The sequence below is a fragment of the Microcebus murinus genome, chromosome 8 (assembly GCF_040939455.1).
Source record: "Microcebus murinus isolate Inina chromosome 8, M.murinus_Inina_mat1.0, whole genome shotgun sequence".
Lineage (NCBI taxonomy): Eukaryota > Metazoa > Chordata > Mammalia > Primates > Cheirogaleidae > Microcebus > Microcebus murinus.
This window is the reverse complement of record NC_134111.1, coordinates 76,100,663-76,115,284: the sequence shown is the minus strand read 5'-3', so window position 1 is coordinate 76,115,284 and position 14,622 is coordinate 76,100,663. Positions and strand designations below refer to the sequence as shown.

Sequence of the window (14,622 nt, the reverse complement as noted above, 5' to 3'; positions counted from 1 at the left end):
ATCATATTTTCACAACAGAAATCACGAGTTTTTGTCAACATCAAGGCCTTTGAGTATAAACAAACAGAAAAAGTCAGCCAGGCTGAACACATATTCAGACACTAGAAGGCATTAACCCTTGCTCTATAAGCATTTTATTTTATATCTTTAACAGTGAAGGACTATTGAAAATTAAGTGTCACATCTAGATGCAAATGTACCTACTTAAAATCCATAATGAGGACTCTAATAATGAAGAACACTTAAAATGACAACTACTAAATACCAATAATTAAAGCAAGCAATGACAGTGATTCTTTTCAATTATGTGAGTCTTAATATCATTTCTCTGGAACTTAATAATAGTCTAATTATCCATATCTTAACATATATACACATAAAACTATTTTTAGTAATTGTACAATACATTCTTTTTTTTTTTTTTTTTTTTTAGACAGAGTCTTGCTTTGTTGCCCAGGCTAGAGTGAGTGCCATGGCATCAGCCTAGCTCACAGCAACCTCAAACTTCTGGGCTCAAGCAATCCTACTGCCTCAGCCTCCCAAGTAGCTGGGACTACAGGCATGTGCCACCATGCCCGGCTGATTTTTTCTATATATATTAGTTGCCCAATTAATTTATTTCTATTTATAGTAGAGACGGGGTCTCGCTCTTGCTCAGGCTGGTTTCAAACTCCCGACCTCGAGCTATCCACCCGCCTCGGCCTCCCATAGTGCTAGGATTACAGGCGTGAGCCACTGCACCCGGCCTGTACAATACATTCTAACAGTGGCAAACATGCATTATCAGTAAACTCAGAAAAAAGTGAATAAGGAACTAAATTGTCCATCATTATAAATTAAATTGATCTATGATTTCAAGTGATTATACACAAAAATATACACATACATATATATGCCTCAGCCACAAAGTCTAAAGCTAATGTAATGGAAAAACCCAGTCTTTTTCCTACTAAAATGAGAAGACAAGGCAGTCCCTTATTTCCACTACTATAAAGTATAATGTTGGAATTCTTAGCCAATATAACTAAAGAGTACCAGAGGCAGAAGAATTAAAAGGAAAGAGAAGACCCCACTTTCTATAGGAGACTTTCTAATGCAGAAAACAGGCTAAAGGAGTTGCTTAGTCACAAGAAAATACATAGGCTCTGATGCCCTAAGATATAGCAAAAGGAAAATGATAGAAAAACCACCTCCACGAGTATAAAGCCAAAATCAAGAGAGAAGAGTGGCCTGGACAGCTATTCTCAAGAAATAGAATTGAGTCAAATCATGGAACATTCTTTCTCTGAGAGTAGAGGGAACAGGCAACATTTCCCAGAGCTTTCAGAATTGCTGTGAACCAGTGCTTTCTATATGCCTCTCATTCTTTCCCTTTTGAAGAATCTTTATTGTGGCATTCCTACCTCAGTTTCACCACTATATGGTGGATCTGTAGGGGACAGATATGAATAGTGACTTCTGAGTTCACAGGTCTTAATATCAAAAAAGTCTACAATTAGATCTGATACACATCACAAGATAATGTCAAGACTATGACTGGATGAGAGTTTTGAAGTTCTTGAGATTGACATGAAGTGCATGTTTTATATGGAGGGATATGAATAATTGTGACAAGAAAATAGACTGTGGGAAATTGGATTCTTGGTCCCAATTCTTCATTAATTTATAAAAATTTGCCATGTAATTTTGCAAAAAGGAAAGGGAAGCCGTAGAAGAGGCAAAGCAACAGCAGTAAGTCAGATATGGTAAATTATTAAGGCTTGTGTTCTTAAAACTGGGGCCAAGAACCCTGAGGGTATCACAAATATTTTCAGAGGTCTATAAGCTCTATATAAGAATTTTAAAAGTTTGTATTCTTATTTCGATGAATTTTTTAATAACTTTAAGCATATTAGGGATGACTATCTTGTAACTAATATTATTATTCAATTTCAATAGTCACAATGCATTGGTATCAAGTGATCATCAGAGACTGTTCAATTTATAGACCAGTATTTTTCAAATTACGTATCTCCAAAGTAACAGATGGAATCTTGGGAATCTGAGAATTTTCAGATGCTCTTCTAGAGCAGTACCACATGAACACAGACCAATAAAAGTCCTTAACCAGGTTAATACAAAAATCAAAAGGAAATGTTAAATACTTTAATAGCAGTGTGGTAGGCCCAGCACGGTGGCTCACGCCAGTAATCCTAGCACTCTGGGAGGCCCAGGCACGCGGATTCCTCGAGGTCAGGAGTTCGAAACCAGCCTGAGCAAGAGAGAGACCCCGTCTCTACTATAAATAGAAAGAAATTAACTGGCCAACTAAAAATATATAGAAAAAATTAGCTGGGCATGGTGGCGCATGCCTGTAGTCCCAGCTACTCGGGAGCCTGAGGCAGGAGGATTGCTTGAGCCCAGGAGTTTGAAGTTGCTGTGAGCTACACTGACACCATGACACTCACTCTTGTGTGTGGTAGTAATTTTAAGTCTGTTGAATTTAATAATGTAAAAAAGAATATGAAGAGTTGTATTTTTAATATTTTTTCTTTTTTTTAGACAGAATCTCACTCTGTTGCCTGGGCTAGAGTGAGTGTCGTGGCATCAGCCTAGCTCACAGCAACCTCAAACTCCTGGGCTCAAGCAATCCTCCTGCTTCATTCTCCCGAGTAGCTGGGACTATAAGCATGTGCCACCATGCCCGGCTAATTTTATTATATATAATTTTTTTAGTTGGTCAATTAATTTCTTTCTATTTTTAGTAGAGACAGGGTCTCGCTCTTGCTCAGGCTGGTCTCAAACTCCTGAGCTCAAATGATCCGCCCACCTCGGCCTCCCAGAGTGCTAAGATTATAGGCGTGAGCCACCGCGCCCAGCCTATTTTTCACTCTTTTTTAGAACTGCTTTTGCTGAAGCCACCAATAATCTCTGAACCATTGAATACATGTTCCATAATGCTTTTCTTAACTGTGTTCAATGTGACACTGTTGACAGGAAAGCTGACTGTGGTAAATTGGATTCTTAGTCCCAATTCTTCACTCACTTACACAAATTTGCCATGCAATTTTGCAAAAAGGGAAAGGAAGCTATAGAAAAGGCAGAGCACTCCTTTGACCTTTATAACGCCCCTCTACTTCCTGAAGCAACCACTCACTCTTGGTTCTCCTCCCATTCAAACTCCTTAACAAGTTCTTCTGCTATCTTCTTAAATGATCATGTCCTCCAGGACTTCCTTACTTTTACTGTTTTCTTCTCATGCTCATAATAACTATCCAAAAACTTCCAATGTGACCACTCTCAAACCTTCATTTCCAGCATAGACCTCCCTTCTGAACAATACATGTGGAGTATTTCTACCTAAATGTCCCACAGGCACTGAAAACTCAGCTTGATTACCTGAAAACCTAGTGATCTTGTATTAGCTAACTTTCTGAATGAGATGAACAAGTATCAGTTTCCAAAATAAACCAACTTGGAAATTATTTTAGACTCTTACATATCTACACATTATGCTCCACACCTACACATTAAGTGCTATCAATTCTACATTCTAGGCTGGGCACAGTGGCTCACGCCTATAATCCTAACAGTCTGGGAGGCCAAAGCAGGCAGATTGTTTGAGCTCAGGAGTTTGAGATCACCCTGAGCAAGAGCAAGACCCCATCTCTACTAAAAGTAAAAAGAGATTAATTGGCCAACTAAAAATATATATATAATAAAATTAGCTGGGCATGGTGGCTCATGCCTGTAATCTCAGCTATTAGGGAGGCTGAGGCAGGAGGACTGCTTGAGTCCTGGAGTTTGAGGTTGCTGTGAGCTAGGCTGATGCCATGGCACGCTAGCCCAGGCAACAGAGTGAGACTCTGTCTCAAAAAAAAAAAAAATCTATATTCTACCAAGGAAATTTAAATTTTGATACTGAAAAAATAATAAAAAAGAAAGAATAAAACATTTTCATGCATCTCAACAACTTTTTAGAGTAGTGCAAAAGCTCAAGTTAAACCACAAAGTTTCCTACGGGCTAACGTCAAGTTTACTGGTATAAAATATTTATTTCTTGCTTTCACATCTAACTTCCTAAAACAAACCTATAACTAGTAATGACTAATAGGCTGTTAATGATTTTGTTTTCTTTTCTTTAGTGTCAAAGAACATTACCTTCCTTACATACAAAGTCATTATTAAGTCAAAGAAAATCAACAGCTATTTTCAAACTTTGTGCATACCAGGGACTCATTAAATATGGGTTAAATTATAAGGGTTCATGTGTATTGTTCCATCTTACTAAAAGCTTCATTTAGGATTATAACCAAATTTATACTAATAAATTGATAATTTTCTCATTAGATGAGTATTTGTGCATTCCATTTTTTCCAAATCTATGCATAAAAAGAGGTATTTGCCATTTTAACTAAATTAAAAAACCTCTAAATTCTATTTTCTTTATGAAGCAAAACTTTTATTCTGAAAAGGAAGTTTACTCTGAGCTCACTGCAAAACTATCTATTTCAGTCATATTCCAGATTTAGCAGGACAAAGGGCAACAGCAGGAAATGGAGCATCACCAAGGTCCAAAACAAACTTGGTTTAGCATAGAGAGAAAAAAACCTCACATCATTACTCAACATAATTGAGCACTATGCTTCAAAGCAAAAATAAGTAAAGAGTAAAAATTATTTAAAACATTCATGAACACAGCTTCATTACTGATAAACAAATAAAAGAATATTGCCCTCTATTATTATACAATATAAAGGCAAAATGGAAGTAATCTTGATACACACACTCCTACAAATATATTTACAAAATATTATAAAAATTACATTTATATGTCTCCTTATCCTCAATATACAATGCAAATACAATAAATTCATTTTTTTCTCAACAACTCTGAAAGATATGTCAAATAATTATTTTTTCCATTTGACAGATGAGAATATTGAGACTTAAAGAAACTAGGTAACCTACTAAGTCCTTAAGATCAGTAGTATGGAGATAAAATACTGGCTCCAAAATTGTTCAGTATAAATTAAATCTCAAAAAAAAAAGCCAATGACAAAAATGGATCATGAATTTCAACGTACATTACCACACTTCAAAATACCATTCTTTTGAGTCACTTTGTATCTTTTTACTCAGTTAATGCATTTGATATTTTATACCGGATAGAACAAAAATAGCTTAATCTTATCTAAGAATTTGATAGGCTCAGTTTCTCTCATCTACATATTCTGGTGACCAACTGCAGCACTCCTAAAAGCCCAAATGATTAACAGAAGTACATGCTTATGCCTGTCCAAGGGCAGTAGTTGAGATAGGGAGTTTATGATACGTATGTCTTTTCCTATGCAAATACATCAACTTCAAGAAGTTGTCCAATATTACAGAAACAAAAATTGTTCTCAGCACTATCTCTCTTACCTTCGATACATTAAGTATAAAATAACATCAAAAGATATAGTGAATAATATGGTGCCTACTACAGATAATATAAACCAAAATCTTTATACATTAAAAAATAAGTCATTTTGCCTTCTATACATAAGAAAAATAATGCTCAAAGTAAACAATGAAACTAAAATCCAGATAGAAGATTAAAACTGTTCGAATTAATGTTTAACTTATAAAAGCTATAAGAAATGCACTGTTGAGCCCGGTGTGGTGGCTCACACCTGTAATTCTAGCACGCTGGGAGGCTGAAGCTTGCAGATCCTTTGAGCTCAGGAGTTGGAAACCAGCCTAAGCAAGAGCAAGACCCTATCTCTACCAAAAATAGAAAAAATTAGCTATGCATGGTGGCGCATGCCTGAAGTCCCAGCTACTTGGGAGGCTGGGGCAAAAGGATCCCTTGAGCCCAGGGATCCTCTGGGATCCTTTGCATTGAGCTAGGCTGACATCAGGGCACTCTAGCTGGGGCAACAGAGCAAGACTCTGTCTCAAAAAAAAAAAAAAGAAAGAAATGCACTGTTAATCGAATCCTTGACCATGGGTGGGGATGACCATTTGGAGGCAAGAAAAGTTCAAACTATATAATTTGAATTAGTAGTCTCAAACAGTGGTGAAATAATCTTTAGAGAGCAAGAATGTTAGGTGATCAGAAATCATCTTGCCTGTGCTATGTAATAATAACTACATAAGGTTAGGTGAACAAATAAGGTATTAGGAAGACACATGTTTCTAACAATGTATTTAAAGCCTATTCCTAGAAGAAAGTAAAAAGTTAGAGCTTAAAAGTTTAGGGAATGGCTGGGCGTGGTGGCTCATGCCTGTAATCCTAGCATTCTGAGAGGCCGAGACTGGTGGATTGCTTGAGCTCAGGAGTTTGAGACCAGCCTGAGCAAGAGCGAGACCCCATCTCTACCAAAAATAGAAATTAGTTGGACAACTAAAAATACATATATAAAAAATTAGGTGGGCACGGTGGTGAATGCCTATAGTCCCAACTACTGGGGAGGCTGAGGCAGTAGAATCACTTGAGCTCAGGAGTTTGAGGTTGCTGTGAACTAAGCTGACACCATGGCACTCTAGCCCAGGCAACAGAGTAAGACTCTGTCTCAAAAAAAAAAAAGTTAGGTAACTAAAAAAAGCTGCACACCACAAAGAAATGATAAGTATGTGAGATGAGGGATATGTTAATTTGCTTGATTTCATCATTCCACAAGGTATACATGTATCGATAAACCACACTGTATCTATAAACATATATAATTGTTGTCAATTAAAAATAAAATTAAGGCCGGGCATGGTGGCTCATGCCTGTAATCCTACACTCTGGGAGGCCAAGGCGGAAGAAGGATTGCTCGAGGTCAGGAGTTCAAAACCAGCCTGAGCGAGACCCCGTCTCTACTAAAAACAGAAACAAATTAATTGACCAACTAAAAATATATATACAAAAATTTAGCTGGGCATGGTGGCGCATGCCTATTGTCCCAGCTACTTGAGAGGCTGAGGCAGGAGGATTGCTTGAGCCCAGGAGATTGGGGTTGCTGTGAGTTAGGCTGATGTCACGGCATTCACTCTAGCCTGGGCAACAAAGTGAGACTCTGTCTTAAAAAAATTAAATTTGGCCGGGCGCGGTGGCTCACGCCTGTAATCCTAGCACTCTGGGAGGCCGAGGCGGGCGGATTGTTCGTGGTCAGGAGTTCGAAAAAATTAAATTAAATTAAATTAAGAAAAACAAACTGTAAAGTTTATACTCAAATTCTTTCCAAATACGGAGTTTAATATATGGGGAGTCATCTGCTAAGAACTGAAAGGAGTATTTTAAATTCTACTTAAAGGACTAGTATTTAGGCTTGCAAATGAACCCAGACTAATAGGTATTAATAGAATACAGTTATATATTCCATTAGCATTCCTTTGACCAAGCAGTATTACCCATGGGTTATTTCTGAGGTAGTCCTACTACCTACCATACCTACTAAACTCTTACAATGTTCAATGGTAACTTTTAAAACATTACATTACACAGAAACACTACGATGGTACCTTTATATTGACCTATTGCTAACACTTAATGGAATACATGTACTGAAGTTAGCACTGTGACAAATATGAAGGGTGTCTTAACCTTACTGCTCTGAAGCAGTCCTTCATAAATCTTCAAAGTTGTCTTCTTTAATCAGGTATGTATACATTTTGTATAGACAGCAAACCAAGTAGGGCAGCAAAACAGTAGATGCCGTTTAAACTTTAATAAAGATGAACTTGATACTCAAGAAAAACAGTTGATCACCTTGGGAGGATGTTAGTAAATTAAGCTATTACTGTGAAAACTGACAAAGAGAACCAACACATATGCTACCTGCCTTCCCTTTTAAGGAATTGTCATCAACATCGATGAAGGGACACTTTGCTACGTGTTCTACTCATAATTGAAGAAATGATAAGAGTTTATACAGTGTTGCAGTATCTTAATAATTAACACATATAGGCAAAAATCACTGATGTCCACTACACTTATGAATTATTCTAGCCTTTCCCACCCAAAATAGAAGCTAAATCAATCCAAGTCTCTAGATCTGCCAGTTTATAGACCTCAAAAGAAAGGAAGAATTACATGAAATCAAGGGAATTCAATGAGCAAAATCCAAACTGTAAGGTCAAAACCTGCTTTCTTCAACAAATATATAGCAAGGAATGAAAAAGTGTGGTGAGGGGGAACCTATAGATTATTAAAAGGTTTAACAGACATTTTCAACAGATACAATGTGTATACTTTATTTAAAGATTCAGCCAAACAAATTGGGAAACAATACTGAACCCAACAGTGGGAAAATAAGATTATGACACTAGCAGAAAGGTTTGAACACTGACATTCGATAATTTAAAGAATTATTGTGTTGCGACTGTTTTTAAGAGGAATTATTTTATAGATATATTTTTACATGTTTATGGAGAAGATAAATTGTCTGGGATTTGCTTTAAAATAATTCAGGAGTAAAGACAGGGGAAATTGAGGGTTACAGATGAAGTGACTAAACATGAACTGATAATTGTTGAAGTTGGATGACAGATACAAAAGGGTTCACTATATCTTCTCTACTTTGTACATGATTGAAAATTTCCATAATAAAAGCTTAAAAAATAACAAAAAAGTTCCATGTAACAATCCACACAATAAGGACAAAAAGGCCGGGCGCTGTGGCTCACGCCTGTAATCCTAGCTCTTGGGAGGCCGAGGCGGGCGGATTGCTCAAGGTCAGGAGTTCAAAACCAGCCTGAGCAAGAGCGAGACCCCGTCTCTACTATAAATAGAAAGAAATTAATTGGCCAACTGATATATATATATAAAATTAGCTGGGCATGGTGGCGCATGCCTGTAGTCCCAGCTACTCGGGAGGCTGAGGCAGAAGGATCACTCTAGCCCAGGAGTTTGAGGTTGCTGTGAGCTAGGCTGACGCCATGGCACTCACTCTAGCCTGGACAACAAAGCGAGACTCTGTCTCAAAAAAAAAAAAAAAAATAAGGACAAAAAAACTATATTTATCTTTTGGAGGTCAAAACAAAAATCTTTTTTTTTTTTTTTTTTTTTTTTGAGACAGAGTCTCACTTTGTTGCCCAGGCTAGAGTGAGTGCCATGGTGTCAGCCTAGCTCACAGCAACCTCAAATTCCTGGGCTCAAGTGATCCTAGTGCCTCAGCCTCCCCAGTAGCTGGGACTACAGGCACGCGCCACCATGCCCGGCTAATTTTTTCTATGTATTTTTAGTTGGCCAATTAATTTCTTTCTATTTTAATAGAGACGGAGTCTCTCTCTTGCTCAGGCTGGTTTCGAACTCATGATCTTGAGCGATCCGCCTGCCTCAACCTCCGAGTGTTAGTGCTAGGTGAGCCATATACCCAGCCCAAAACAAAAATCTTAATGGTGAGTTAGATAAACATTCTCTCTCTCACAGATACACTCTTACTCAACAAATGAGAAAAACTGAGAGCTAAAGAGGCAAGTCTTTATCAAGACTACAAAAGAGGATAGCAGAGCCAAATCTAGACACTACAATTGTAAGCCCACAAAAAGGTCTAAGACACTCTTGGAACTAAGTTGTAGAAAACATTTTTATAAGATCTGAGCAGTCCTGAAGTTGTCTGAAAGCTTATTACAAGTGTTTTGTTTTTTTTTTTAAGGGTCTTAAAAGTTTGTCAGGTGGAAAAAAAAAGTCAGGTGGGTTGAAGGGCTAAATGTTAGAGTGGCAGCAATATAAGAACTGGGAATAGTATTTGGTAATTATCCTCACTAGGTTGAAAATTTAAATCTCTGAGGTGTATTTGGTAGATACCTGATTCAAGGTGTCTGCAGAAAAAAGCTGTTGTCTAGCTTACAAGTAGCTTACTCATGAACTGGTGAAACATAAAATCATGATTTTAAATAACTAATCTTTGAAAACAACTGAATAAAAATTTAAATCTTTTTTTTTTTTTTTTTTTTTTTGAGACATAGTCTCACTCTGTTGCCTGGGCTAGAGTGCCATGGCATCAGCCTAGCTCACAGCAACCTCACATGCCCTGGCTCAGCAATCCTTCTGTCTCAGCCTCCCGAGTTGCTGGGACTATGGGCATGTACCACCATGCCTGGCTAATTTTTTCTATATATATTTAGTTGTCCAATTAATTTCTTTCCATTTTTAGTAGAGACGGGGTCTCATTCTTGCTCAGGCTGGGCTGGTTTCGAACTCCTGACCTTGAGGCATCCTCCTGCCTCAGCCTCCCAGAGTGCAAGGATTACAGGTATGAGCCACCGTGCCCAGCCAAAAATTTAAATCTTAAGGGCACACATTATTTAAATCTTAAATTATTTGCCTGTCCAAGAAGAGATAGGTTTCAAAACTTGACCATGAGAGGCCTTCATTATTGACAGAAATTTCAAAGAGTAGGGATTCATATTTATATTAAACATCATTACAAATAAAATTCCCTTATATGCCAATGAACTATACTGTGTTTTTAATAAGCACTGTGTTATTTAAATAAAATAGTAAATCTACCTAGAAAACATAACTAATTAGTAAGACAATGCAGCCTCATTCACTTTTGTCATTCTGAAAACAGTAAAACCTGGTGAGTTTGATGTATTTTTTTAACAAATAATTTTCAAACTACAGGCATTTGTACTAAAAATTATTTTAATTTTTGGCTACTATTTGTTAGTGACTATTTTCAAAAGTGTCTGGTTTATTTGATTCCTTTTTTATTGGGAGAGTTGTCTATTTTTAAGAAGACATTTCTGGCATTAAATTACACAAGACTAAAAGCTATTTTAAAAATCCATATTAAACATTTCAAAGTATACATCCATTATCAGACCAGGAAGTCAAAGAAAACTCCAGTGTAATCTCTAAAATTTAATATTACAGATAAATGAGACTATTGTTAAAGAATAATTTGTTTTTCAAAGAGCTAAAAGTATAAAAAAAGAAGCCAGTAACACAGAAACACAAGCTATGACTTGAGAACTTTACCACACAGACTTAAATTAACTTAAATAGTAGATTATGGGTATTTCTCTGACCCTTGTCAGTATCTTCAAAGTAGTTATGTAGCTAGCTACTCACTTGAAAAACATGTTTTTAAGTAGTACTCTTCTCAATAACCTAAAATCAAAGCTATCATTTAAAAACTCATACAGAGACAGGGAGGAAAAAATTTGGGCATGACAAAAACAAAAATATTAAGAAGTCAATGAATAAAAGCATGGACTTGAGTCTGGAAGTACTGAGTTTCTCTGCTACCAGCTACTCATTTAACCCCTGCCTCAGTTTTCTCATTAGTAAAAGGGGATAATCATACTTACAGGATTGTAGAGAGGATCAAATTAGATAATGCTCATGAAGTTCTAACATGGTGCCAATCATATAGTAAGAACCTCCATCAATAACCTTTTCATACAATTTAAAAGGTTAATTCTGAGAAAAATGTTTAATGTGTTCCTAAAAAAAATCTCTTCTATCCCACTTTCACTTGTAGGAGAAAAAGAAAAGCACAAACAAATATTTTGCTCTTACGGGCATAATTTTACTTATATAATTTTGGGATTTTGGAGGATCATAAGTATCAAATAAAAACCTCACCCTACAGTTTTTAATAGTATGTCAATATATGTATGTGTTCAAACCTGAAAAAAAGGGAAATCCTTAAGTTTTTTTAAGCTTGGAGTAATCAGTATGAATGAATACACTACTATAAAGTAGTAATAAGGCCAGTCACAAAATTTTACATTATTTTAAAGCACAGAAATAAAAAGGAAAGTGATTACCTTTGTACAATAAAGCATCCAAAGTTCAAAGAGCCTCTCTCTGGATGCCATCTGGCTTTCACTCTGGCACTTTAATTTTTCCTCAAAAAAATTATGTTCAAGACCACAGCATGTTCATTTTATTTTCCAAGTTTTTCAGCCATTACAGTAAAGCTCAAAGCAGTAGGGGAAACAAAAAAAAGTGAAACAAATGGACTGTCTTCTGGCCAATAAAAGGCAGTTTCAGCAATACTCCAACATATCTTCAGCAATGGTAGTTGGGCAAGTAAATAAATCTATGAAGGAAAAAGAACCAAAGATTTGTTAGTAAAAGAGGCCATATTTAAAAATCTAGACTTATCAGAAACGAAAGATTTATCTGCTTCACTTTCTCACTAACAGGCTAAACTTTTACACTGATTGATTAGATTTCAGAGAAACTTGTGCTTCAGGAAATCATCACAGCTAACAAAATGTCACATCATAGAGTCCTTTAAGGCACATAAAAACGAATGCATACTCATAACCAAAACTGCATCCAGCGATAATAAAGACTCCCTTACCACTTACTTTCTACAGACATAAAGGCACATATTTCGAAGTCATATTTCAAACACATGAAATGTTTTAGAATTTTCTAGTCTGCTTTTATTTTATTTATTTTTTTTCAGATTTCTGAAAAAAGTTCTGGATTCAAAATAGTCTGCTTCTTAAAAGTTGTTGGGAATGTTTGCTGTGTTGCAGGGCAGGGCGTTGGGGGAGGGGTGAGGAATTCCTGGCTTGTTTGTTTTAACAATCCTCCGAGAGTGAAAGTCAACCTGCCCACCTGGCCTTTTTACCTCTCCATCCAGGAAGAAACCAGCACGCACACACCGGCAAAGAAAACTGCCTGGGAAAGCCTCCAACTGTTTTCGGGGGGTCTTTAAATTTCCTCCTCGCATCCCAGACGACCGAAACAGAGGCAAACTTAAGGTGTGCCAAGGTGCCAAGAGAAGCTTTAGAACTGAAGCTCGCAACGCGAGCTTGGCGTCTCCAGACCCCGCGCTCACTGCCAGCCCCGCTGTATCGGGACACGCCCGCGACAGCCTCGCCCCCTCACAGTCGCCCCTCACTCTACAGCCCCTCCACCACCAAGCACCCGGGCGCTCCCACTTCTCGCCACCGACCCCTCTCCCCAACGACCCGCTTCACCTCACCACGCTCACTTGGGGGACCGCGCCGCAGCCTCACTTGCTCCCTCGCACCCTTCCCAGGGCGAAGCCGGGTGTCACCCCGCAGCTAGGCAGGCGGGCGGGACAGGGAGGCGGGGCGCGAGGGCCGGGAGGAGCCAGGGGCGGGGCTGCCCCCTCGGGTAATCATTCCGGCCGCTAAGGATTTACCCGGCCCTCGGGCGGCGGCGGCTAAATGGTCGCGTAGGTTGGGTAGGGGCAGGGTGACCTGAAGCCCCGCCCCAACATACCTGCGCAGGCGCAGTCGACAGGGCTCCTGCAGCCCTTCCCGGGACCGGCGCCAGCCCAAGCACTCAGGTCGGCCTTCCCCCAGCTGGACTACGAGGAGGGCAGGCGTGCTGACGTATACGCCCCGCCCCTGCTGGGGACCGGCCATCGAGCTTTCGGCTGGTGGCGTCATTTCCGGTAGTTATCTGTGGGCGGGAAACCCGACTGTGATAGCTAAGGGGGATCTTGTTTTGATTTATTTGTAGAAATGGCATTGGTCCTGGGAATTTATAGTAATGTAAAAAGGAAACGCGCGCGAGCGCACATACACACACATTCTCCAAGGAAAATACCCTTTTTCCCTAATCGTGTTTGTGCCTCGTACTTTTGCTGTAGCCAAATGTCAGTCTAAAGGGCTTATTTTACTACCACTGAAAGCTTCAAAACGGTTTTGCTAGGTCAGGAAAAAAACAAAAGACGCTTACTAGCTATCAACAACTTTCAGAGGGTTACTGTTTCGTTAAAGGGAGGAAAAAACGGGTAGGACTAATCACCTTTGTTAAACATTTTTAAAACTTTTCAGTATGAAAATTTTCAAGTACATACAAAAGTATACTAATATAACAAAGCCCCATATACTATCGCCCGCTTCAAAAATGATCAGCTAATGTCCCATCTTGTTTCATCTATAACAATGGCTTGCAAACTTTTCCTGTAAAGAGCCAGGGAGAAAACGATTTAGGTTTTGTAGCCCATCCCGCTTACAATTTGCTTAACAAAAATAAAAATGGGAATAATATTTCATGATATGTGAAAATTAGATGGAATTCAAGCTTCCGTGCCATGAAGTTTTACTGGAACACAACTATGCCCATTCCTTTACTATTGTCAATAGCTGCTTTCAATCCAGCGTGGCAGAGTTCATAGTAGTTGCTTGCAAATTATGCCTTCAATTTTTTACACTGAAATTACATTTTACATTCACCTTTTCTCCTTGGTTGTCCAGCAGGCATATGAAACTTAACATGTCAAACTTTCGGAGGGGGAGGACTTCCTATGAGATCTTCCGTTTTAGTAATTAGCAATTACATGCTTGTATTTGTTCAGTCCAAGAACCTAGAAAGTGTACTTGCCGTCTTTCTCATGAACTTTACATCCACTCTAACCCTTTCAGCCATAGCCTTAAAATATATCTAACCATTTCTCCACCCCACCCCACTCTAGTTTGTTCCTGCTGAGTCTTTTCTGGATTATTGCGATAACCTTCCAACTTGTCTCCTTGCCTCTGCCTATCTACTCTTCCCCCATCCGTGGATTACTCTCAACATAGCAGAGTGATCTTTTAATACAAAAATAAGATGTCACTTCTCTGCTAAAAACACTCAGATGGCTTCCCATCCACTTAATAAGGCTTGCAAAAGACCTATTTTGTTTTCCTCCCACATTTTCCTCTCTGACTTCTCCAATTAGTCTGTCC

At 38.3% G+C, this 14,622-nt stretch overlaps 2 protein-coding genes across 11 annotated transcripts in view; both read right to left on the bottom strand.

Annotated features, from left to right (window-relative positions):
* Positions 1-11,852, bottom strand: part of NBEAL1 (neurobeachin like 1) — a 164,228-nt gene extending 152,376 nt beyond the window's left edge. For all 4 annotated transcript variants that reach the window (XM_076005822.1, XM_076005824.1, XM_076005821.1 and 1 more), the window contains exon 1: positions 11,731-11,852. In XM_076005822.1, coding sequence (XP_075861937.1) covers positions 11,731-11,781 — 51 coding nt within the window. In that variant the 5' untranslated portion in view covers positions 11,782-11,852. The remainder of the gene's footprint in view (positions 1-11,730) is intronic.
* Positions 11,822-14,622, bottom strand: part of CARF (calcium responsive transcription factor) — a 95,948-nt gene continuing 93,147 nt past the window's right edge. For all 7 annotated transcript variants that reach the window (XM_012738938.3, XM_012738944.3, XM_012738939.3 and 4 more), the window contains one exon: positions 11,822-12,005. The gene's annotated coding sequence lies outside the window, so the exon portion shown is untranslated. The remainder of the gene's footprint in view (positions 12,006-14,622) is intronic.